The 27,916-nt window shown below is 34.9% G+C and overlaps 1 protein-coding gene across 1 annotated transcript; it reads right to left on the reverse strand.

Annotated features, from left to right (window-relative positions):
* Positions 1–3,181: 3,181 nt before the first annotated feature.
* On the reverse strand, positions 3,182–26,021 carry CDC37L1 (cell division cycle 37 like 1). The gene is made up of 7 exons (XM_045563901.1): positions 25,698–26,021; positions 21,321–21,602; positions 17,532–17,625; positions 11,621–11,736; positions 10,962–11,084; positions 6,880–7,044; positions 3,182–3,773 (listed from the first exon to the last, which is right to left on the reverse strand). The coding sequence occupies exons 1-7, from the start codon at positions 25,827–25,829 to the stop codon at positions 3,672–3,674; spliced, it is 1,014 nt and encodes a 337-aa protein (XP_045419857.1). The 5' UTR covers positions 25,830–26,021; the 3' UTR covers positions 3,182–3,671.
* Between the last annotated feature and the right edge of the window lie 1,895 nt (positions 26,022–27,916).

Genomic DNA, 27,916 nt, shown 5'->3' on the forward strand with positions numbered 1-27,916 from the left:
ATGGCACTCTAGCCCGGGCAACAGAGTGAGACTCTGTCTCAAATTTTAAAAAAAATTAAAAAAAAAAAATTTTTTTTTTTAAAAAACACAATTAAAATAGTCTAGCTGTGCTTAAGCTTCTAGTAAAAGCCAATGTGCTTTGTAGAGTCTTTACCTTCCTCTGTACTTTTTTTAGTTCACCAATGATCATGAGTTTTTCCACATACAGCATTGAGTAAAGTGAAATTTACTGTCATGCCAAAAGTGTTTGTCATGCCAAAGTGTAAATCAGTCCAGCACTGTCATGTTTTTCCAAAGCATCTGAAGTGTAAATAGCATGAAGAATCATGCTGTTTAAAGACAAGGGAAAGATGTGGGAATTTAAAAAATCATTTTCTATATTTAGAAAAGACCAAACTTCAAATCTAATTTTTCAAGGCTTATGAAAATGGTTTCAACATCATTATTAATTAGATGGTAAGTAATCCATAATCAACTTATTAATATATTCATCTTTGTGCCCCCCCCACCCCATTAGCTTACATAGTAAGCAAGCAAATACTTCTTAGATGAATCAGCTTCTCAGATGACGACCTATGATATAGTACATACATGTCCATTACAAATGGGAAATGGATGCATAGGATTTAGGGTCTTATTAAAGTATACATGATAGAGTAGCAAAATTGAAATGGAAAGCCTCAACCCAGACAAGTACCATTTCTGTCCCACATCAATCTAAGAACTAAAATATATGACTGACTTTGAGAACAGTAAATTGACATTTTTATGCTTCTCTGAAAGTACCCCAAGGTTAACTTTAGTATCACCTTGCCTAAACCTACAATCAACTTTTTCATCCTGTAAGAAAATCTACTTACTAAAATAGATCCATCTTCTTTGGGCAGTATGTTAATTCATTTTTAAAAGGTTAATATACATGCTAGTCTGGAAGAAGAGGGCCTGATTTTCCTAAAGAGAAATTACAGGTGATTGTGAGCTCATGAGGCAAAATTTGAAAGGGCCCAGTAATGGTATAACTGATAACTGGAAAAGACTGTTACCCATCTATCTATCTTAGAGTAATAATTTTAAATCAGTATTAATATCTCCATTACCATTGATAAAATGACATTGAGTTAATAGAGAATAAATGGATAGCCATTTGATTTTTAAAAAATCTTTTATTAGAATATTAATCTTATCAAATGAAACAAGATTCTTTGATGGATACTTTGATGTCAGAGACGTTTCATTCATATGTTTGGACCAACTGTGGTTTATTTTGTTTAGAGAAAATTGTCCAACATGAAATACGAATTATCCCTTTGCTTAGTATACTCTTCCTTATTATTTCTTAAGAAACAGAAAAGAGGACATTTCATTTGGTAGGAGTTAGTTCTTAGTACTAAAGCAAAATAAAGAAAAATAAAAAAGATGTCAATTTACTGTTTCTACTACCAAAGTACCGCTATGTAAAAGTTATAGTCTTTAAGTGCAAATTATGGCATCAGCCAGTGGTTCCCAAAACAAATCCAATCACACTTTTACACACACACAACACAGAACACTTCTTTTTGAAAGTAAAAAAATATATATAGTCAAATTTCAAAGAACAGCTGTTCAGTAATTACTATTTTTAGAAAACAAAAACCAAAAAAATCTTTCAGACATAGTTTACTCAGTTTGTTGTTTCTCTCCCACCAGTCTTTAGTCATTGATACCTCAAACTTAAGGCAAAATGAAATACAAAGCAATTTAGATGCTTACAGTCAAGTCATGGGAAGGAATGGAAAATAATGGTTTAAGTAAGATTTCTGTGAAATCAGGGATTTTGTACCACTCTATCGATTTGGTAGGAAGGGAAAAACAGAGTTTGCTCCAGAACAGAAAGAAAAAGAAAAAACTTACACGACTAGGTCATTGGTTTAAAAAAAAAAAAATTACAGGCTGATGAATACTACCATATAAATTAGTCAAACATTTTATTATAGAGTATATATTTATATCAAAAGCACAAAAAGACTTTTATTCTGAAAACCAGGAAGATTGTGATGTTACAGAAGCATGATTCAATAATTCCAGTCCTTTTCTATGGGTACTAGTGCCTGATTACCTCAGTTAAAGTACAAAAGAGGCCAAGGTCATAGGTTTGATCACCATAAGGGTCCCTTAGCACTATTTGGTTTCTTCACTGGAGACACGTATTCCCAATCCCAGTTAGCCATTTTCCAAATGTTTGCTACTGGTCTCAATGGGTACCGAGCCAAAGACTACACTCAAATACAATCAAAGCTCATGTTTCCATAAATCAGAAAATTAATCCTTGAATAAGGATAGCATAATTAGCAGTTACCTAAATAAAATGAATCATCAAATATTCTCACATATTTGAAGTGAATTATATAGGAAGTAGTAAAGCCCAGAAGCATTTTATGGTAACCGAGCTGAAGAGAGGAATGACAAACTAGTAAATGCTATCATTACCTGTAAGGGTCATCAAATTTTTTTCTTCTTATAAAAGATGCAGACATCATAGTTTTGGGGGCTTCTTTTGGCCTGGCTAATTTTTTTTTATTTTTTGTAGGGTCTCACTCAGGCTGGCCTTGAACTCATGGCCTCAAGTGATCCTCCCGTCTTGGCCTCCCAAAGTGCTGGGATTACAGGTGTGAATCACTATGCCTGGTCTCAAATTCTTAGTAAAAAGTTGTGGCAGTTCAAGGCAGTTAGTTCCACAAGATTCCTCTTGTCTTTTAATAAAGTCCTTTTTAAAAAGGCTACATCAAAATGAAACAATAACCATGATTTTAAAAATCAGATTATTCTTCCTGTTTGTTCTTACAGGCCATTACTATTCTTTCAAAACTTACTCCCTGAGAGATCCCAGACTATGTCAAGTAAAGAAATTAAAAAGTAAGCTTGAAGTTAATCCTATTTAAAAAGAAAATCTTTATTAGCTTATCACTTTTGATATCACTGTAACCCTTAATATTAAAAAGTCAACAAGGTAAAATAAACTTCTAAGGAATATAGTTTTTTGAGAATACTTTGGGCGTAAATGTAATGTCTTTATATCAAATTTGTTATTATAGTCAAGGATTTAACTGATGGTGCCGAAAACACAAATATAGTATTATTTTAAGAGGGAAAGACTTTTTAAAATTTGTACCATCCAGCTTAGTTAGAAAAGTAGATTACCAACTACTGATTTATTGCTTTTAATATGATGAAACACCAGATTTGACAGCTAAATTAGCAGTGGGATACAAGTACATTTTTATCTTTAATCATTTTTATAGAGTAGGACATGTACATATCCATATAAAAAGAGACTGTAGCAGACGCCTCCTAGAATCAACCAGTTCTTGTAAACATTACATTTGTGCAGATTTTCATACTTTGATTCCAAAATTGAGAACAATAAGATTAAAGGCAAATTTAGTAGCCAAAAAAAAAAAATCCAGTTTCACTTCCTGCAACATATGGTACCACTCCTCTCTTCAGAAAAAAACAAAACAAAAAACCTAGCAGCACATAAAAAAAAGTTATAAAACATTTCAGTACTCTTTTTTTCCCTCCCATCAAAAACCAAACAAAAATAAAGTGCAGCACCCATAAAAGTGTCAAGAAAATAGCCAAGTTCTTCCTTTCTTGTAACAAAATAACACTTGGCCTCAGCAGTCTTAACCAAATTATACCGTGTCCATCATTTTGGGTTCATCATCTTCTTTATGTACCACTGAGTTTAAACTGCAGAGAGCTGTATTGATAGAATACTGAAGATAATCTGGATTCTGGTGGCCGGGGGAGGGGAGGAAAAAGGTAGAGGAAAAAGAACACATGATGACCAGTTTTATGCCAGTACATGCAACTACATATTCAGTTTCACATTTTCTATTCCTCTGCAGTGTAGGAGGGTAGGAAAGAAGATGGACTTTGCAGTCAGACTTGGGTTGAAACCCAAGAATATAAAGAAAAAAATAGGATGTTATCACTTAACCCAAAAAGATGCAATAAAAGACAGAATGATACCTGTGAAAAACAAATGTAATAAACACCACCTTTCTTCTTTTAAAACTATAAATTGCTTAATCATGCAAGGCTACATCTTCCACGTGACTATATGTACATAGCTACTGATAATTTAAATGATAAATATGGCTTTAAGCCAGCATGTACTTTGAAGTTTACTATCTAATTACAACAGTAAATAATAAAAATGCAAAACATCTGAATAAAGAAAAAAACTCATTTATTGAGTAAAAATTATATTTATCTTCAGGGTCTATTTTGGTCTTCCAAAGATTAAAACAAACTCAGTGAGAAATCTTTAATCTTTTGAGAGGTACTTAGACTCTTATTTTTAAAACTGAGAAGAGAACAACAGTTAAATTTTATGTATTTTTTAAACAGAAGGAGAATTCATAAATGTTATGTTTGCCCATTTCCCAAACTAGGAACAGAAAATATAAAATCTTATTCAATAGATGCAAAAATATCTAGCCAGAATTGCAAAAAACAAAACAAACAACAAAAAGCAAAAATAAAACCATTACTATTTGTTAAAGCACCATGAATAAGGACATGGGCCGTTAAGATCCAGGACTTAAAGAAATTCTTCCCCAAGAATTCAATTTTGTCTACTCAGTTGATCAGATTATCTGCTAGTACTTAAGACTTTTACTATTGTATCTCCGAGTTTATTTTATTTAATAAACACCAATTAGGAAAATAGTCAAAATGGGATAGATGTCTTAAACCTCCCCATTCCATAGGGAAGCAGGGTTTTCAAAAGATCCTGCTAATACAATATAATTACAATACTTTGTGAGATTCCTTTACTGTAAAAGCCAAAAAGCTAGCTAGAGTTTAATCAGGTCTTTATGAAGGAGGCGGCACAAATAACCGACTGAGGTGTGGGACACTCACCCTGGACCTCAGTTCTAATCCGCCTCTATTTAGTAATGCATTCCTCACACAGAAACAGATTCGTCACAATTTAATAAAATTAAAAGCTAGCTTATAGGACAGACTGTTACTTATATCTATATCCTTTGTTTAGCCCTCTTAAAACTAAGGATAATGGTATCCTCCATGAGTCTCAGTTTACTCATCTATAAAAATGAATGAAAATGAATCACAGCATTTTTGAGAAGATTAAATGATACAACATGTGAAAGGGTTTTACAACCTATAAACTGATATAAATAAAAATGGGATATTATTATTATGGTCAGATTTTTCTTTCAAACCTCTAAATTGACAACTTGGTTCCTCAGGTGGCCTCTCATTTTATCCATTTCCCTCAACTAGTTGATAATTCTTCTGCACATCTCGTTGAAATTTTATCCAGCCCTGTTTCCCTCAGGAGGTCTAGACCAAGACGCTCAAATTCTCCCACTATGAGGAACGATTCTGTTAGCCCAGCTTAATTAAGTCTGAACAATCCTGATAATGTCAGCAATTCAAAAGTGTCTAAACCGTACAATCATCCCAGCCCCCGCCACCACAACTATAAGGATTGCCTAGGAGCTGGTATCAGTTGCTATCTGATATGTGTAACAAGAACTTCCTTCTCTCAAACCAGAGGCAACTTCTTGATAACACAGGCCTCTTAAGATGTCATAATGTGTATCTTTTCCCTCTTACGTTTATAATCAATGACATTCTTCAAATCTCTTTTTTCCACTGCATGCATGTGTGACATTTTAATTTTAGGAGGTTCGTGTATTGGACCTGACAGTGACTTAGTCATAGAATTCCCTTGGAAAAACTATTTCCCTGTGGGCTATCTCTCAGCAACCGAAGAGAACAATCATCACTGCATTTAAATAACATTAATAGATAATCTATACAAAATCTGTAGGGAAAATATTCCTTACAGGTTTAAGGGGGAACATTACTAAAAATTTAAAATTCAGAACTTTATTGATTATTTCCATCCCTGAAAATATTTTTGAATGAATTGAGTATAATCAATTGCTTTCTTTAAAGGGCCTACAATACATGTAATTGGAATGGTGAAATTGCAGTGACATAAGCTCAAGATATTGGAAAACTCAATTTCTACCACATTAGAGGTTTAAAAATAAACAAAGGACTCTCCTCACATTGTCTTTTGAATGAGATTTCCCTTCTCATGATGTAGACAATAGACTAAATTGGCTAAAGCTGGTCTTAAAATCTTGAAGTCTGGAAATGAGAAATAACTGGGTTCTATTAAAATCAAAATGGGCAGGAACTATCTTATAACAACTTAAAATTATAATCCTAAGTAGTATCAGGCAGAGCAGTGGTCTGATCCTCTCTTCTTTTTGATATAAATTCTTTCATGCTGGTAACATGGTTTTATCTTGATCTAATAGCAGACTTTGAAGAGGCTCAAACAGTTGCCCAATATTTCCAGATATAATATTATCACTACATTAATGTGTACTAAAAATGTTACATCTGATGGGCAACACCAACATTTAACAAGATAATAAATACTAAAAATAAACTCATGCAACATATCATCTTGGCTTCCACTTGTACATCTACTTGGAAGCTAATTCATCCTAAAAAATTTATAATGGCATAGCTCTACTCAGAATGGTATGTTCCTCAGGAGCCATCTTGAAGAGTTCATGATTGAGATAATCAACAGGTAACACTTGCCCTTAAGAATGCTTAGATATAGGTCATTGTTTCTGTAGTAAAAGGAGATGGCATTTGGTATCTAAGTACTTAAGAAATGAAAGAGATTCAGTGCCAAAGCATGGCATGAAATAAGACTCAGGGTTATCTTCTGAGGCAAGAATATTTAAAATGGTCACACATATAAAAGAAAGAGTAAGCCAAAAGAATGCAAATTATGTGAACTAATACGCTTATAAAGAATTATTTGCATTTCCAACTTACCTGTGGTAAGGATTCTAATAAACCTGTAGATCCAACACCAGAATGGGGAACATGGTTCTGAACTGTCATAGGCTGAAAACTTTGTGATTGAGAATAAAGTCTTACTCTTGACTTGAAAGCTTCAAGTTCATTTTTGAATGCTTCAAAATAACCTTCTTCCTCTGCCTAGAAAACAATAAAACAAAGACTGTATTTTTCTAGACTTCTTGACTTCACAGTAAGTTCTAAAAAGCATATAATAGGTCTAAGGTGGAGGAAGTAAAGACAAAGAGAATAGTTTAAATGTAGGAACCACCATGATGTTGTCACATCTGTGAAAACTACCTGTTTTATAGGAACATTAATAATTGGTTTGTTCCATTTCTTTCTGCTTCAGCAAAATAAAACAAATAAGAAACAACCCCTCCCTATACACACACACACAACTGTAACAAAAGAAAAGGAGGCTTTCTCTTTATTTCCCTTGATTTATCTGGATCCTTGATGGGATACAAAATAGTCCTCATTTAACCTCCCACAATCATTCTATGCTCTTCCCACTGCCAAACCACCACCAAGGGATATTCTTAAAACCTTTCGATTTGGCTTGGCATGGTGCTCCCCAGAACTTTGGGAGGCCCAGGCAGGACAGGAGTTCAAGACCAGCCTAGGCAACACTGTTGAAACTCCCATCTCTACAAAAAATTTAAAAATTAGCCAGGTATGGTGGTGCACACCTGTAGTCCTTGCTACCCAGGAGGCTGAGGCAAGATGGCCGCCTTGAGCCCAGGAGTTTGAGGCTACAGAAAGCTATGATCACACCACTACAGCTGCACTCCAATCTGGGAGACAGTTTGATTCTGTCTCAAAACAAAAACAAAACCCCCCAAAACCCACCTTTTAATTCTCCACCAATTAATGAGGGGGCACGATTACTTGTTTCTAGTAATTCTCTGACCCTATATTCCCTATTTGTAAAAGCCGTGAAAACCAAATAAAACTCAGCATTCAACTTCATTATGGGAATATCTTAGTGTACTAGTTAAGCAAATACCTTCTTTTCAACATCAAGAAAGAAAAAAGTATAACTTATGTTGAGGGAGGGGAACTAAGATCATCCAAGATCTATAATATAAGCAAAATTCTTTATACTCCCTATTGGCAGTTACCTCTGTTTGTTTCCTCCACAGATAAAGAAATGACACAGAGCATATTCTATACTAACAGAATGGAGGCTTTAAATTCAAGTGGTGGAAAAGATCTTGTCAAATGGAGTTTAGGTTACATAATCAGTTTAAAATCTATGGATTAGTTAATAGCATTAACCTTACATTAGACAATGTTCTGTGCTGTCATTCTATCTTATGAATTTAGGAATAATTTCCTTAATTAGATTCTAGCATCTCACTTTAGTCAATATATGGTACTCGAGCAGACATATAAAATGTCAGCCTTCACATCTTCATATCAAGGTTTCAGAAAGTAATCTTTCTGGAAGTGAAGTAATAAGCGGCACAACTGCTGACCTTGGTACATGCCTAAGGCCTAGGGATTTAGATCTTGAGTGACTTAACTGATTTTGTATTATTAAGTAACCTACCGCCCACTTGCTTAATTTCTTTATGCCAATTTCCTCACCTATAGAATAAGAATAGTAATCCTCATAAAATGTTATAAGGATTTAATGAGTTAATCCACATAAAGTGCTTAGAACAGTACTTGGCACAAAGTAAGCATCCCATGAAAGTTATTATTTCTTAACTTAAAAAAAGAAAGCATAGTTTTTATTACTTCTATGTGTCAAGTAAAAATTTAAACTAGTCACTGGAAGCCTAGCTAAAATACCAAGTCAATCATTTACTCATTAAAACTCAACCATTGCAGGAAAATTTCCTATTTAGGTTGCACTTCAGAAGAGTTTAAGGCATTAAGTTAGGACGACTGCCATCTTGATAGTTATCTTAAAAGTTAAAAATATAATTTTTTTCCTCTGTTTATAAAGAGAAATCATTTATAATTCCACCACCCAAGTATAAACAATGTTAAACTTCTGGTACATTTCCTTTTAACTTCTAATTGTATGTGCTAAAATGTATTCTATATGCGAAAGAGTATGTAAAATATGTATGTATAGTTTATTTAGCAAAACCTCCATTATGTACCCACAGAAATTAAGAAATAGATCATTACTAGTATCTTAGAAACCAGGTCCCAAGAGCATTCCTCCTGCCTCTCTGAGGTTACCATTATCATTAACTTTTGTTTTAACAATTCCTTCGCTTCTTTAGATTTAACACTAATATATGTATCCTTCAACAACATATTTTTTAGTTCTGCCTATTATAAAAAAATATTAAAAATATAAACTTTATAAAAATATAAAATGTTTTAAAAAATGATACTAGATATATTATCACTCTGTGGCTTGTTTTATTCACTCTCCTGCTTTCTTATCCATGCTGATGCTGGTTATTATATTACCAAATGAATACACAGGTTGAGTATCCCTTATCTGAAATGCTTGGGACCAGAAGTGTTTTAGACAGATTTTTTTCAGATTTTGGAATATTTGCACTACCCTTACCATTTGAGCATGCCTAATTTGAAAAACCAAAATCTGAAATGCACCAATGAGTATTTCCTTTGAGTGTTACAGCAGTGCTTAAAAACTTCTGGATTTTGGAACATTTTGAACTTTGGATTAGGAATACTCAACCTATACCACAATTTATTCATTCTACTATTGACAGACTTTTGGGTTGTTACCAGGCTTTTTGCTATTGTGAACAACTATGCTGTAAACATTAAGGTAAGCTAGTGCACACATGTAAGAGTTCTTCTAGGGCGCCAATTCTCTTTATGGTCTCAGAACTCTTTCACACTCTTGAAAATTACTGAGGAACCTAAAGAGCTTCTGTTTATGTGCGTTACATCTGTCAGCATTCACTGTGTTAGAAATTAAAACTGAGGGATTTAAAAAATATTAACTAAAAATAATAGCAAACTCATTACTCACTACCATTAATAATATATTTTTATGTGAAAAACACTATTTTCCAAAACAAAAAAATTAGTGAAAAGAGAGGCTTTTTTTTTTTTTTTCATTTTTGCAACTCTCTCTATGGTCTGGCTAGCTAGATTCTCACATGTGCTTCTGCATCAATCTGTACTATACACTCACGAGAGAATGAGAATGAAAATGGCAAATAACATCTTAGTATGATTAATATTATAAAAATAGTTTTGACTGAGGGCCTCTTGAAAAGGTCTTAAAGACCCCTAAACCACACATTGAGAACCAACTCTCTAAGGTATTTATCTAGGAAAATTTCTGAGTGTAAAGTATGCAACTGTTCAACTTTACTAGGAAATTCTGCAAAGTGATTGTGGTTGTTCCAATTTATACTCCTACCAGTGGTGAATGTGAATTCTTATTGCTCTACTTTTGGGGCAACTTTTAAATTACTACTAATCTAGTGAGTGTGTGAAGTGGTACTTCATCTTTCCAGATGTATCTCTTTTTCTTCAATATGGCCAACATCATCTTGTATGTATCACTTCTTTTGAATTTATAGCATATGCATTTTCTCAGATCATTAAAAATGTTCCATAAATGTAATTTTAATGGCTGCATAATATTCTATGTACCACAGGTATTTTTAACCATTCCTTTAATTATTGAATTTTTAGGTTTCTTATTTTTTCATTACAAAAGTCTGACTTCTCATTAAACTGTGAGTTCTATACGAGGAGGACTCTGTATATATATTATTCAACAGTGCATCCTGAGTATCTAAAATAGCTGTGCTTTGCATTAGTAGGCACTCAGTATTTATTGAAAGAATAAATGATGGAACACTGCAAGTTTCCTGAATATATACATTCATTTGAATGGGTCTCAATTTAATGTATGTGCTACAGTACAGTCTCTTATATAGCTCCTTTAAGTCTAAATTAGCAATATAAATTTTCTTTTCACTAAAAAATCTCCAGAATTTAGCCTGTCGCATCCTGGTTGAATGGCTTCTTTTAATGTGTATAGAACAAAGAGGTCTCAGCTAAGGCCTCACCTTCCCATTTATCATTATCAAATAACTACTTACTTTGGCTTTCTGGAAAAATAAACGAAAACACCCTCTTGGATCCACATTACAGTTTTTGGCCATTTCCATAATAAACTGCATTACAACAGCTTGATGTGCTATTTGTTCCATTAGAGCCCCTTTCTGAAAATAAATACATTAAAGTTATAAGAAATATCTCTAGAAACACATTTAATTCATATACTGATTCATATTTTGAATTTTTAGAATACTTTTGATTTTACTCTCTTTACCTATAAATCAAATACTTTACAATATAAAGGGTATATCTTAGTTTTGATTATTTGCATATGGACCAGAATAAGTAAAGGAGAACCATGCTATGGGCTTGATTTAATACTGTGATTACTGTTTGGATTTTTAAAACATGACTTTCTAATTAATCAAAAAAGAACAAGGATTATAGTGTATGAGAATAAAAGAGATGGGACAGGGTGTGGTGGTACAGAAAGCACATTGGAAAAGTTTCCAAATGCTAAATGAAACAACTAAAAAAAAAAAAAATTACTACATTAAACTCAAGTAGGTCCATAAATAAATGTAATAACCCTCCTGCTTTCATTTAAAGAAAGTATTAATAATACAAAAAATAAAACACCAGTACAGTAAGAAATCAGAATTCCACTAAGGTTCCCAGGAACTCAATGTTCACACAGTACCTGCTCAGCTTCTAGATGAAAACACCATAAAATAAGATATTTAGCAGTTTCTTCACACACAAGGTATGGATGGTCTGACAAAAATCTCTGACTATCATCCCATCGACTCAACATACCTATAAAAAAAGAATTAAACCATAATTGTCAAATATTTCTTTCTTCCTGTAAGGGAAAAAATGCCATTCTTAATTAATCTCGTATTGGTATTTTAAAATGATTCTCTTTAAATACAATTTGTATTACCAGAGTAATATTCTATGGTAAAAGGGCAAATAAAGAGGGAGAATACTTTCAAATAATTTCCAGTAGACTGGAAATAACTTCCAAAATTCACAGAAAGTTTTATTTCAGATAACTAGGATAAAGTAAAATGGCTAGTTTAAAGTTAAAAAGTCCTACATCTAGGACTGCCAGTAGTCTTGGGCAAATTCAGACAGTCATTGATTTAGCCATTTACTCATGATATCTGTTTATATATAAAGTAACACAATCTTATAAAAATTAGTTAAGCATATTTTAAAATGGCTGCCATTTTGTTTCAAGATGTCAAAGGAATCCAAATACTATTTAAGCTGTATCTGCATCTTTCTCTAAATTAGACATTTGGTCAAAGTCAGTAATCATGAAACCAGGAGAGTATTGAGTTTTTAACTTTGCCCAGTCAATTTTATAATTGAATAAATTAAATATAACAATGTTAGATTTAGACTCTGTAGACTCATCCAAGGAAGTTAGGATGTTCATGGAAATTTTACAGGGCTATCTCAATAGTTTGGCAATAAACTTTTCCTCTAGACACAAAATGAACTCCTACACATTAAATTCCACATTAGAACACAAAAGAACAAAACTGAAGACAAATGTCTTACTGAGAAGACACAGCAACACATGGGAGTCAGCTGAAAATAAATGACTGATTTTTCTTCACTTAAAAAAAAGGGGGAAAATATTTTAGCATTTGCTCATAGAGATGTATAAGCTTTAAAAGGTGGTACCCTAATATTTTGGAGACAATGATTAGGTCACTGAAAATTCTGAGAAACAGCATATGATGGAAATTACTTGAAACTACTTCTTAAGGTATGAAGAGTCTAATGATTCAGGGGGATCAGATCTAAAGAAAGGATAATCCTTATTTTTTACACTTGAAAACACAATGTAAATCCTATGAAGCAGTTTTGCTTTAGCTTTCTTACACTTCTGAAGAGGTAATATTTTCAACTCTACCATCCACAGAGCACTGCTTCTCCTGTTTTCTCCATAGCAGTATTGTAACTCACTGATTTACCAAAATCCTACCCATTTTAGTTTCTTTGGCAGGAAAGATAACATGAAAAGGTTAGTGACATTTGTAGGGCCATAAGGAAGGGTATCATTAAACGTTAAAGTTTTTCTTAAATACCTGTTTAATATTTGAGACAAAGTTAACACTTGAGATTGAACATAGATTTTCTTTATCTGAAAAACATCTGTCATCACTTGATTTCAAAAATGCACATCAACGACCAGGCACAGTGGCTCACGCCTGTAATCCTAGCACTTTGGGAGGCTGAAGTGGGAGGACTGCTTGATTGAGGCTAGGAGTTTGAGACTAGCCTGGACAACGTACTGAGACTCTGCCTCTACACAAAACAGAAAAATTAGCCGGGTGTGATGGTACACACCTATAGTTCCAGCTACTCAGAAGGCTGGGGCAGGAGGATCGCTTGAGCCCAGGAGTTTGAGGTTGCAGTGAGCTATGATGCCACTGCACTCTAGGTAGGGAACAGAATGAGACCCTCTCTCACCAAAAACAAACAAAAAAACCCCACCATTGAATTAGTATGAAATTGAAAAGTTAAATTACAGGTAGTCCATATAGACCTTTGTGGAAAAAACATGGAATTTTATGAAAATATTTAAAAGATAATCAATAGTTGAGTGAAACAGAACATAACTGAAATTACTGACGTTACTCTGGATTTTACAAACAAACTTGTAAACAAATACACACGCCCTTATTAATTTCCCTTTCCTCTCTGCATTATACTTATAGAATGGTACATTTTAACACCTTACACTATTCATTTTAATTTATCTATGTGCTAAAAATCTCCCAGCTAGGTTGTGAATTCCTTGAGGAAAAATACATGACCATTTTTCCTATATTTCCTGAGTCCCAGATCTGTATTCCAGTCATCTGCCACCATACAACTATTTCTACTTACATTCCTACATATAAATATTTTATTTGAAACCAATCCCATGCTTTTCTCTCAGTAGGATTACAATGCTTCCTAGGCTGCATGTTACCAATCAAGCTTTCTAGAAATTCCTCTGACATTCCTGTTTCTCTCACATCAAATTGATCACTAGGTCCTGTGGTTAACTACTACAATCTGCTCATATGGTGAATCACATTAATGAATTTTCCAATGTTGAATTAAGCAATCCTTGAATTCTTAGGATAAACCCTTTAAATTTGAAAAATCCAGAAAATAAAAGCCTGCAATTCTATCACAAGATAATTATTAACATTTTGATGTATTTCCTTCCAGGTATATTTTTTAATGACTTTTAAAGAAACAAAATTAAAATCATATCATGCATTGCCTATTCATTTCACATCATATTCAAGAATACTATATATTAAATGTTTTCAAAAACAGGATATTGATATGTTTTTAAAAAGCAATACATAAGTAATTACGTTGAAGAGGCTGTAAATATTCATCTTCAGTACAAATGAAAAAAATCCCATCATAGTTATTTGTGTAAATATTTAAAGCCTTTGATAAAATTTCCAGCAACAACATCCTAAACAGATTCAAAAAAAGCTGAATCACAGCTAACTTTGGCTGGAAGTGAAGATGATGTGCTCTGAAAAACTGTGTTAGATGATTCAAAAAGTCGCTCTTATGATCACAAAGACAGTGATGTCAGAGATGCATATAACTTTGAATATAACTATGTGAAGTTTAAGAGATAACAGGCTTTGTTTCTAAATTAATATTTTATATTTATAAAATATGAATTAACTAAATTAAATACAAATATAGAAAAAAATCAGATTTCAATGCTTCATAATATTCCATGACATACTGTACCATTTACCATTGGATGGTAAATTCCATCTAATTATAACAGTAAAAACAACACAAGAAAGTAGTCAACAGATAGCAAAAGAGAAAGGAAGAACTCTGAAGAATATAATGCACATAAGACCACAGAGAAGTACTGGTGTGAAACCCCTATAGAGCCCTACAGAGTTGCCCATACACCAGGCCCATGTCTTCCAAGAGTCTGGAATGGAATCCAAGTTTGGAAAGCCTCAAGTTGGAAGCTTTAATTACAGCTCCTATTCTACACATGTTTAAAGGAGTATATCAATGTAGTCCTCATTCTGGTAATGCTTTCTTCCTTTATGACAGTAAGCATACAACATCAGAAACAACTGATTCCACCAAGCAGGGACGGCATCAAACTTTCACTGTTTTGCCTCAGGTCTCTGTCTATTCTGTGCCATAATTTGGTCAACAGGGATTTTGATTATCTCATCATCCCACATGTCTACAAGTTGGTCTACTCTACACGGATGGTATTTGGTGAGCAGGAAGTTGCAGGTACCCCAGAAGCCTTGTTAAGATACATGCATACCAGAGAGTGGGAAAAACACATGAAAATTTTAAGAGCCTACTACCTTAGTAACATTTCTGGGGATCGTGCTGTGGCAAGTAGGATATCTCCTCCAAAATGAAAAGTTGTGCATATCCACTAAGAAACGGGCACAATGTAAATCTGGGAGTGGCTATCTGGTCTGGTTGGGTTTGAAGACAGCAAGGCTCTGGTTAGTATTACAAGACAGTATACTGGAAGCTCACAACATACAATGGAAAAATGATTGCTTATTAATTACCTCTGGATGTCAAGTAAGCCTTTCCCTCACCTATCTCATTACTTGCACCATAGTATCATAAAATAAGGGGTTGTGGTGGCACAAGTTTGAGATTATGCACAGATTCAACAGCATAGACTCTCCTCATCAAGGATGTTCTGCTATCCCAATCCAGTTTAGCCAATGAACACCAATATGCCTGTGGCAAAAACCAATGCTGAAGCCTCAATATGGTACCATACACTGGAGAGACCATCCAGCCATCAAGTAGCAGGCTGACTATCGGGGTCCCATTTCATCTTGGAGGGACCAGTAATTCCTCACTTGAACGGCTCATTCTAGATATGGAATTGCTCTCCCTCCTTGCCCTGTTTCTACCACTAATACATCTGTGGTCTTACTAAACAAGCATACCACATTATTTTTTTACACAGAAACTCATTTTACAGCAAAAGAAATGAAGACTATGGGCTCATGAAATTCTCCAGTCTTATCATGAACATCACTACCCAGAAGCAGCAGGTTTTATAAAATGATGAAATGGTTTGTTGAAGACTTAGTTACAGTGTCAGATGGGTTAAAACACCTTCTGAGACTCAGATAATTTTCTCATGCAAAATTGCTTTTGACTAAGGCACTCAGTTTACAGCAAAAGTGAAGGAACTGTTTCTCACCTACTAGGATTCCCATGGCTCCAAAGCAACCACCCTATAAAGTGTCAGCTGGATGAAAACATCTTGAGGGATGTTGTTCTATCAGACGTAGAACATACTCTGAAAGAGCAACCAGTATATGGCACTATTTTTCCTACAGCAGAAAAGCATGGGGCTAGAAAGCAAGAACTGTAGGTGGCAGTGGCAACTCACACATTACAAGTAAGATTCATTTACAAAATTTTTGCCTTTTATCCTTATGACTCAAGGTTCTGCTCATTTAAAGATTTTAATATCTGTCCAAGGGAGAATTATTTGTTTTTTTTTTCTATTATAAATAATATCACAATGATAATATGTAGAAAAACTTTCTGTTTATTTTTTCAGGTACTATTCTTGAGTTAAATACACAGTCTATTTTCTTTTTTAAACATAAAAAGTATGAGGAAAATGAGTATTTTCTAAGTAAATTATATAAAAGGAAGGGAAAAAAGTAATATCCATTGTCTTGACATAACTGACACATCAATGAAATGCAAAAATCTTTGGGAAAAAAACACCAATAGGAAAAAGATTTCAAAATGCCATTTAGTTCATGAACATACAAATAAAAACCATGTTTATTAAATTAACACATTACTTGGAATCAAAAAAATATGCTTTAAGCCTTAACTCCTAACACTTCTCAGTAGCATTTTCATGCCAGCAGTATTATACTGCTTATAATTCTTAGAACACACCATGGCTGTTTCCCAATTCTCCCTTTCTACATGCTGTTGCTATTGCCTTGCCTCTCTTTTAGCTACATGGAAAACTTCTATCTGTTCCTCATAATCAAGCTCAGATGCCACCTCCTCTGGGAAACCTTCACTTTTATCAATCCCCATACTGCCCCTTTTCCCAAAGAGAAAAAAATATTTTTAGTTCTTTATATATACATTTCTATTACTATATTTACCTGAATAACAGTTCAAGGATCTGCCTGAATTATATAGCATCATATCCAAAACTTAAAAAAATGTATACTCATCTTTTAACCATGAGATAATCAGATACCAAGGAAGTAAAAATGAAAAAAGAAAAAAGCAAAGACTAGTTGGGAAATGGAAAGAGGCTATGGAATAAAAAGACTGTCTTAGAGGGTAGTATTATATAATAATAGATTGAATTTTGCTTCTCTTTACAATTTGGTTTGCTCTATCAATCTATTTTATTTATGACCAAAAATAAGGCTAAAACAAGATCTATATAACTATGCCAGAAGTAGCTACACAACTGGAGTTTGCCACTTATCTTTTAGGCTCCCATTTTATAAATCCATATTTTGCACACATACATATAATATGAAACATTACAAAGAAGGAAACTCAAATAGTAGACTTACCAAAATGTCTGATTTTTTGCTCATATTTCTGCATAAATGATTTTGATTTATCTTCATCTTCTGTTTCTTTTCTTTTATCTTGATTAATAAAACTCTTAAGAAAAAATTTTAGAAATTAAAATCAGATTTTATATTCTAATTTAATCTTCTTTCTCAGATACTGAATTCCTAGCAATCCTTTCTATAGACAATATAAAAATATAGTATGGCATCATACTAATATTATATCATTAAATTCATCTGTTAAACTATTTAAAAAATAAAAACTTTTTTATGTGGGAGGTTCATTAGTTTTGTTTAAAATGATGTATGTGTGGGAAAGGTTTATGTCAGAAATCATACAGAAAAACAACTGATTTAACCTTTATGTTAAACTGAATCTCCCTATTAAAGATATATACAGAAAGATCTATTACATGCATAATTTATGTTTGCATTATTCATTTCCCATAAATATTTGCAACTCTAGCCTAATCCTTGGAGTTCTTGCTGTAAATAAACTAAGAAATTCAGAGTATATAGAGAATAAAGTACATTTACTATAAATTCTTTGTTAAGACATAAACCAAATAGACTTTTGTTGCATTTCTAATACACTTTTCTTAAGAGAGGCCAAACAATTTGTTTCTTGAAATCAAGTATAAATTTCTATTTGGGAAGTGCTTATTTTCAGTTAAATAAGTCATAAAACAGATCACGAATGAAGTTTTTATCTAGCCAGAAAAACTGGCAGAGCAGTTTTTCAGAACATTCTGTGATCACATTTATGCCCTGTTACCATTACTGCCAAAAATGAAAATTGCAAACCAGCTCATTACCAGTTTACAAGAGGAAACACACAAAAGTTTATATATTTCAAAATAAAAGCATTTTTTTCTTTTATAGTCTGCCTTTATAGTCCTCCATCTAGACCAGCACTGTCCGATAGAAATACAATCCAAGTCACAAATGTAATTTAAAATTTTATATTAGCCACATTAAAAAGTAAAAAGAAACAGATGACAATAACTTATTTTATTTAACCTAATATATCCAACATATCATTTGAACATGTAAGCAATACAAAAAAATTGTTATTAAAATATTTTACTGGCCGGGCGCGGTGGCTCACGCCTGTAATCCTAGCACTCTGGGAGGCCGAGGTGGGTGGATTGCTCAAGGGTCAGGAGTTCAAGACCAACCTGAGCAAGAGCGAGACCCCGTCTCTACTAAAAATAGCAAGAAAATTATATGGACAACTAAAAATATATACAGAAAAAATTAGCTGGGCATGGTGGCACATGCCTGTAGTCCCAGGTACTCGGGAGGCTGAGGCAGTAGGATCGCTTCAGCCCAGGAGTTTGAGGTTGCTGTGAGCTAGGCTGACTTCACGGCACTCTAGCTCAGGCAACAGAGTGAGACTCTGTCTCAAAAAAATAAATTAAAAAAAAAAAAAAAAAATTTTACTTTGTTTTGGTACTAAGTGATTGGAATCTGGTGTGTATTTTACACTTACAGCACATCTCAATTTGGACTAGCCACATTTCAAGTGCTCAACTGCACATGTGGCTAGTGGCTATCCAGTTGGACAGTGCAGATCTAGACCAGTCCTCTCAAGTCTCAAGCTCCCAGACAAAACCAATGTACGATTTTGAGCAAATGACTGGAACATAAAGATAGTCCTAATTAATTTGTGGTATAAATGTAGGCTATGTTAGAACCTAAGTGTAAAAAAACAAAAGCAGAGACAATGTGAAAATATATATTTTTTGTGAGCACTGTGTTAAAAGAAGAGACATTAACTTTATAAAACAAACGTTGCTTTGATCATTCCCTCTGGAAGAAAAAAATTTAAATAGTTTTTAGGTAAAAATGCAAAGCAGAAAATAACATTAAAGATGACACACCCCTTAAAATAACATATACAGATATAGCTAGTTATTCAGATAAAGAATGATCCTGCTGGGAAACAGAAAAATTTATATACATCAGTACAGGTACAGAGAAAGTCTAGAAAGATATGATTCACTATTAACAGAGGTTATTTCTGGGAAATGGAATTGAAGGCAAAGGGATCCTTTCAATTTCTATTTTACATACTTTGTTTTACTCTTAATTTTTCTCAATAAAAGAAGAAATTACTGATAGAGCTAGTGGTAATGTACATTTATCTGTGTGTGTTACTGATTGCTGTAGTTGAAGTTGAGTTAGTCCAGGAAAAGGCAAACAATGCTCAAGAGGGCAAGGGAGAATGGATGCCAGGAGGACAGAAGCAAGTGGGTTATGGGCTGAGAAGTCTAGAAAATAATGGTTAAAAATAAGGTCAAAGTGGATTCAGACAAGAATGAGCAGTCTATCCCCCAGGCTTGAGAGTTTGGTTTTGTACAAATACAAAGAGGTACCATTTACAAATTAGTGGAAAATGACTAAATTTCTTTGCCCTACAGGTTCCACATTACCATCCCAATAGGAATGCAGATTACACGAGTGTATCTATTTGTTAAAATTTTACACTTAAGATTTGAGCATCTCGAAGTATATAAATCTTACTTAAAAATTAAACAGAAAATTAATAATCAAGCAGGGATGAGGAGCAGGGGAAAGTATAAATGAAATGAAAATGGCCTAATGATGATAGCTGTTGATGTCAAACACAGGGGATTCATCTGTTTACTTTGTGTATGTTGAAATTTTCCATAATGAAAGGCTAAAAACAGGTCCAAATTCACTCCTAAATGATGTTCATGGGTTAATTAAAAGAAATGATGACATTTGAAGGCCTATCCCTCCCTATTCTGTGCATGTTTCAGGCCTAAAGAACACGAATAGTGGATAATATACAAAATCTACCTTTGTTGTAAAACTAAAAGCTTTTAGCTTCTGCAAACTGTTTCCTTTAGATACTTTGGTATAGTGGAAAAAAACGAACATCAAAATATCAGCAACTGTCAGCGTGTTCACAGATTTAATTATAAATGCTTCTCCAAAATAAGGCTTAATATAGATTATTTTTCAATATATAATTATATCATTTTATTCCATATTAAAAATATTAGTTCATGAAGTTATCTATTAGGCTTTGCCTTTTCACCCTTTTTAGGCATTTGGAAATCGATCTCTAAAAATTCTGATTTTCAAATGGAAACAAAGGTATAAAACCCTAAAGTCTGAGAAACATGGGATTTTAAAAGGCTAACCAGGCCAATGATGTCCATTACTAATGGAGATGATAATTTTCAGAAAAAACTATTATATGGGCATCAAAGGGATCTTAATAAAGGATACTCAACTAGTCTCTCAATTCCACGGTCAGAAACAATCTCTCAATTCCACAGTCAGAAGTTTTTTCCTCACATTTAATCCACCACTATGTTATCAAGTCACTCTACTCTACTTATTTTTCAGTTTCTTCATTTATAAAATAAGTGATTGAATTAAAGGAACCCTAAAGCAGTGACCACCAGTGTAGGGGGTACAAAACATGAGATGTGGGGGAAAATACCTTAGAATGTTTTCTTATCCTTGTAAGTATCAATTCTTCGTGAATGTTTTTTAATGTATATATTTGTCCAGCAGTACATATATATAAACAAAAAGGTGAGACAGGTCAGTAACTGCCTGGAGTCTATAACTCTAGAGCAAGAGCTTTTAAACTTTTGACTTTCATAAACTTTTCAAGCACTTTTCATAAACTGTCAAAATTGAATACTGTTTACAGGATTCAATTACATTGCTACCCAATATGCACAACTGGTTTGTCCAAACACTTCAGTTTTTTTTCTTTCATTATGGCCCAATAAAAGGTCATACCTTATTAAAAACATCTTTGCTAATGGCATCCACACTCCACAGACACATCCTTTCTCTTTGTATTAGAGCCTCTTCTTTCTGTCGCCATTCTTCTTCCCGTTGCCTCAGTTCTGATACTGCAGTTTGTGCTTTGGCGTGTTCCTGATCCAAGGACTCAGAGTTATGCAGTGCTAAGCTACCAAGTTTCTGCTGAGCTTCAGCGAGATTCCATTTGCACGCCACAGAGCTCTTCACAAACTCTTTCTGCTTTTGGCAAGCTAGTTCAATCCCATGGCTATATATCTGGATGAAAAAACAGTATTTGTAAGAAATGAAGAAGGCAATGAATATGTTTGTGCAGCACAGTTCAATTTTTTTTATTTAAAGGATTTCTGTGCAATATTTTTGGTACATAGCATACCTGTGTTCTGGGCTTGCAGTTACATTTTTACACTCTAGGCCTTGTTTTATCAACTAGACTCTAAGCTTCTTTGTTAATCTATGCCCCTCCCCTGACAACTAACAGTAACAAAAAGCCTGGCAACAATCACAGTGTATAAAGCGAGTGCTCACTAACTGATCAACATTATGGTGTTCACATGGTAGTAATATCTTCTAGGGATTAGGGATTTGGAGGGGGGTAAACTCACAACTAATGGACACGGTGAGCATTGTAGAGGGGAAGGGCATGCCTCTGAACCTCGATTGGGTGAGGCAAAGACATAAAATGTAACCAGAACGTTTGTACCCTCATAATATCCTGAAATTAAAAAAATAATAATAAAAATAAATAAAGCTGGTGCTCAACAAACATCGGATTTATAGTCTTTATGATACTGAGCCAGCAAAATAATGAGAACAGAGCTTAAATCTAGTTTATCACCTCAACATCCAACATGCTGAAAACAAGACCTTTAGAGTTTTGTTCTTCAAGTTCTTCACTACAAAAACCTCCTTTTATTTAGAAGTAATCATTTCTCGGTTTCTATTTACTTTCTGTATTTTCCCAATCCTTGGTGATCTGAGAAGTTCTTATTGGAAAGTCCTATTTATAACTGATTATATCAGACAGCTATCCTTTAACTTATTCCTAATCAAAATAGGCAAAGATATTTTTTTAAAAAGTGCCAAATGATCCACCCTGGTGACTCTGTTCCACTCAGAAGCAGTAGTATTTAATTAATATATGTAAAACACTGTGATAGGTATTTAATTCCTTATATTACTTGGCCCTATAAAACAAAAGCTGAAGGCACATTCTTTACAATTTCTTAGCCAAATATAGATTAACTTCAAACGACTTATTCAGAATAATTTCTCTCCAATCTGTTCCCGTATGTGCATCACTATTCAAACCCTTATCATTCCATATGTGAGTTATACAAATACAGCCTGTTTATCCCAAGCCGCTCTCCACTCCACTAGCCTGGAGTGATTGTTCCAAAAAACAAATCTGATCATTTTATTCACTCTTAGGTCTTGGGATAAAGTGCAAACTCTGTGGCATGGCCCTTCATGACGTCATCTCCAATTATCTCTCTAGACTGGGTTTAAGTTACTCTTCTACTTGTTTCTTTATTCTTACTGTCCCCACCAAAGTCCCCCCCTCTTCAATTTGCCAATCCTTCTTCCTCTAGGTAACTCCTATCTCCATCTAGATTCTGGCATCACCTAAGTTTTTCCTTATCCATTTATTCCCCACCCAAGTTATGCATATTTCTAAGGCAATGTTTTTTACACAATATCACGCTCATCTGTTTACTCAACTATCAGCTCCTTGAGAGGCCAGAATTCAATAAATGTTAGATGAATAAATTTACTTCTTTGAACAGACTGGTGGTGGTAAAGAATTCTGAGGCAAGTAGCAAGCAAGGCCTCCACCTCCTAGCTGAGTCTTCAGGAAAACTCAGATTTCTACTAGGGTAAACGTGGACACTGTTGCTATTCAGATGTTTTATTTACTCATTCAGCAAGTTTGGAGCTGAGGTACTACAGACCATGTCCTTAATAAACCAAGTAAAATATTTATTTTTACTTTTTGCTATCTTAGAATGGGATCAAGAGTAACTGTAGACTAGCTATGCTTAAAATGGGGCCAGGAAAACGAGAAAAACAAAGCTATAAAACTTATTTTGTAAGAAGACAAAGATATACCAAGAAAGGCAATAGGGATAAATGGAAATATCTTGCATTTTTAAATTATGTGGGAGCAAATACTCATTTCTCAAATCAAACAAATTCTAAAAGTGATTTACGTTTAAATTCTCCGCAGACTACCCAGACAACATTTGGCCATTTGGGCAAACATTCCAACATGTATTCAGATGGTTAAATAAAATATTAGGCCATATTTTAATCAGTGAGCATACTGAAGTTTTAGAAGGACATTAATATGATTATATTTTAATGAACATAAATTCTAAAAAGGAACTGTTAGCATTAAAATGTACCAATGTAACTTTACAACAAAAAATCTCAAAAAGGATCTCTATATTCTGATCTGCCTTTATATTAACTGGATCTCAGAATTATACATCACATAGTATATTAAGATGTCTAGATTCCCATATTTGATAAAACTAAACCAAAGCTGTTTTTTAAAGGTTATAAAATATTTATCAGCTGCTTACACATTGTATAATCTTTCCAAATATTCCAATCCCAAAATTTCAGTCTTAAAGCCAGCAAGACAAATAAGTAGGTTTATAATAAGCATGTGAACTTAGAATTAGCAATCACTTTGCAAATTTTAAAACCAATTAAAGGTAGTTTCATCCAAAGTTTTACAGTACTTCACAGGATGGGCAGTGCAGTCAGTGGGAAAATATACTGCACTGGGAGTCATAAGTGGTTTCTAGTTTTAATTCTGCCACTAACTAGTTATATGGCCTCAAGGAAATCACTTTCGTATTTTTTTTTTTAAGGCTGCTGAAGTGAGGAAATCACTTTTAATAAAGGAGATAAGCCTACTGACTTCTAAAATCCCTTTCAGCTAAACAAGTTTGTAAGTGCACCAGTAAAAAAAATATATACATATACACACACAGATATTTTTAAAATTCAATGTTTCTCTTAGCTTACTTTTGCGATTCAACCACAACACCCTCAAATTCTTGAGACCTTTTTTTCTCTCCAGCTGCCTTCAAAACTGACAACAGCAGCTGCTGTTCATTATTATCTCTCTCTGTAACACATTACATGCTTATAACACATTTTGTATATAAACATGACACTGGTGATCCACAATTAGTGGGTGACTACTGACCCACCAACTCTCATTCTGTCCTCCTAAAAAATGTCTTGCACTTTCCCAGTGACCAGCTAGCTGAACTGCAGTCTGTGGTTATGAAACAGCATTTTTCTCTGTGTAAAGCCAACTAACCCCATTAGCTGGGTATAAGATTGATGATTTTACACTTACTGGCAAACGATTTAAATCTTCATTAACACCTAGCAAAATGAGTTTAGAGAAAAACTATTAATTTCGTTATGACCTTAGGAACCCCATTTTCCAAGAAGCTTAGAAGGCAGACATAATCCATTGACCATATTACTATTTAGTCTGTGATCCTGAAATATACTTCCAAAACACACTAAGGTTAGGAGATAAACCAGGAAAAGGTGATATGAATATATAAGCATTCCCTAAGACAGGGCCCAGAAAAATCCTAAATGGTGTATCACATTTGGGTAAGTTTCAGAGCAGGAATGCTGGGTTGAAAACCACTAGTAGGCAGGAACGTGAGGAAGAATTCTGTAGGAAAAGGGAAGTGTGTGCCTACATGTTTTTACTGGGCAATGACGTGAAGCAAAACTAAAAACAAAACAGTAAGGCAAAGATGGTCACGTGAATGGGAGAGGTGTGCGCCAGCAGCATTAAAAGCGAGGTTTACAGAATTTTTCTTAGATGTCAACGTGGGTGAAATAGCATGTGAATTCATCTTTACGTCAGGGCTCAGTGTGATGCTGAACTGCAATCATTCACTGTTTCTAACTACCAACTGTGCACAAGTATGTTGGAGCCTTTAACAGAATAAAGTGCGTGGAGAAAAGCACACACAAGAGGACAAAGGGTCAATGTTATAGCGTGAGCCACCCAAATCTGGGTGCTGTCAGGAAGCGGGGAGGCAGAGGAACGTCTTCTAAAGGTGAGGAAGAATCAGCCAAGGTGAAAGAAAAGGTGTGCGTGGAGGTGGAAGTGGGTAACACATACCCACCCTGTCTCCCCTCTGAAGATGCTGTAATAGCAGAGAGATGGCATCAGGCCCCCGGGTCCCAGGGATGAGGTGAACACAGACTGGGGAACAGAAGAGTGTCGCATCGGGGAGACGCGGCACTCCATGGGGCTTGGCGACAGCACCTCTCCGTTCCCCCCGCGGAACGCGGGCCCCCTCTCACCTGGGCGCTGCCGTCCGGCAGCTGCGGGCAGCGGGGAGAACCGGGGGACACGTCCAAGTCACTCTCTTCCTCAGTCTCACCCTCGGCCTGAGGCAGGCTCCAGGGTCCCGGCGGAGGCCACGGTTGCTCCATGTCCGGCTACTCCCGGCCCTACAACCGCCCCTGCCAACAGACTTGGCGTTAAGTGGAACCTGCTGCGCGGAGCCCGCCGCCCCAGCCTGCCGGGGCCGTTACCCAGAATCCCCCTGCTGGCCTCGACACAGACGCACACCACGCGCTGGTCTGGGCCGCGCCTCCGGCGGGCGGCGGAAGAAGGAATCGACGGGAGCGTCACTTCCGGTCGGGGCGGGGCGGCGAGTTGCGTCCTGCGGCCTCCGTGTAGGGGGTGGGTCTGGGAGCATTTTTTTGGTTAAAACTTCATTCTCTGAAGCGTTTCAGTGCCGGGGATTTGCATCAGATGGCGCGGCGGGCGGTGAAATATTTGTTAGGTAGTGTTAGATATTTGCTATCCAGTGTTCCCTACGATGTCAACAGTGGGTCCTGGCCCACCTCCCACCGGGAGGTGCTCGAGCCAAGTGTCCACTTTGCATGTTGTTTTAAAACTGCAGCTCATTCCTGTGCATAGACATATACACCAGTAGTTCTAAAGTGGGGTTGAGACGGGGGTGGGAGAATTTTGAAAAGTGGAGCCGATTTTCGTCTCGTTTCCAATTACAAGCGATAAGAAAATTATGCAAAACTTGGAAGAGTACACCAAAGATAAAGTACTGGGGCGAACACGGCTTCAAAAAATTAAGATCAGTACCCTAATAGCGAACGTGTAGGGAGGGCTTCCTGTATTCCTACTTTTCTTTAATCGTAAAGATTTGTGCTCTTACTATCCCCTTTTTTGATAAGAGGAAATAGACCCAACAAGCCTGAGGTCACACACTTTAAGAGGACGAGCTAGGATACAGCCCAGGGAGTCTAACTTCCAAATTTGCACGTTTAACAATCAGGCTTTGCTGTCCTACTTTTAATTAAAGACACCCAAATAAAAGCGACAAGACGCCATTTTTTCCCATTTTATTACATTGACAAACTTGAGAAGTTTGATGTGAGGAAATGATGCAATAATGTAATTTGTGTAATCTTTTGGGAGGAGTAATTTGACAATATGAGAAGCTTAAGTGTTTTGATTCAGTAATTTCACTACCAGGAAATTATGCAACAATTATTTTGGCACCAGTATCGAAAGACTTATTTACAAAGATGTTTCAGTAGAATTTTTTGTGGTAAGAAAAAAAAAATCTAATTGCCCATCAGTAGAGGAACTTAAGTTATGGCATATTAATCAAATAGAATATTATTGGTCTCTAAAAAGAATAAAGTAGATCTAAATATGCTGATATAGAAATATCTCCAAAATGTATTGAGTTAAAAAAAAAGCAACTTGCAGAGTTAGATATATGTATGTATATGTAATACTACAGAGAAGGAGACAGAGATAGATCCTATTTATGTGAAGACTAGTCCGTGTGTGTGTGTGTGTGTGTGTGTGTGTGTGTGTGTGTGTGTGTGTGAGAGACATTCCTGGAAGGTATACAAAAAACTGTTAATGATTACTTCTGGTGGGTAAGGCTGGGGAGGAAAGTTTCTGAGGATCTTTATTTTCCACATTTAGCTTTCCTATATTGTGCTGTTTGAATATTTTCCAATGAATATATAACTTAATTAATATTTATAGCATATAAATAAATATAAGTATATTTATTTATGTTATATAAGAAATATAAATAATAATTAGTAAGTAATTACAAATAAAAGTTGAGAAGCACTTTTGCATCTAAGCCTTCTGAGTTTATGGGTGAAAGCCACCGGAGAAAACAAAGGGAGAAATAAAAGGAAAACACTCTTTTTGCTTCCATGAAGCCACAAAGTGCTTTTAACAGTGCCTGGCATAAAGTAAGCACTATATAAATGCTAAGTGTTGTTGTTGCTGGTGATGGTGGTTTTTTCCTACCTCACTACTTCTCCTCAGTCTCCTTCCCTTCTAGCTGACTTCTAATTTTAGATTTCCTCAGATTTTGGCAAGTGGGGAAAATCTTGTCTATTCCTGTGGCATTAAATAACATCTGTGTATCGACAATTCCCAAATTGAAATCCAAGCCCTGACCTTACCCCAGTGCTTCAGACTCATAAGTCTACCTGCTGATTTGACATCTCTTTTTGAATGGCTC

Source organism: Lemur catta, chromosome 10 (assembly GCF_020740605.2).
Source record: "Lemur catta isolate mLemCat1 chromosome 10, mLemCat1.pri, whole genome shotgun sequence".
In the NCBI taxonomy this organism is placed as follows: domain Eukaryota; kingdom Metazoa; phylum Chordata; class Mammalia; order Primates; family Lemuridae; genus Lemur; species Lemur catta.

Bases quoted from the DNA above. Each gene is read 5' to 3' on its own strand.
- CDC37L1 (XM_045563901.1), bottom strand. From the start codon at position 25,829: ATGGAGCAACCGTGGCCTCCGCCGGGACCCTGGAGCCTGCCTCAGGCC. The intron at 17,626-21,320 runs GTATGACCTTTT...TTTTTTCTTAAG, and splicing joins GCAAAGATGTTTTTAATAAG to AGTTTTATTAATCAAGATAA. The intron at 11,737-17,531 runs GTAAGTCTACTA...CTTTTTTTATAG, and splicing joins GCAAAAAATCAGACATTTTG to GTATGTTGAGTCGATGGGAT.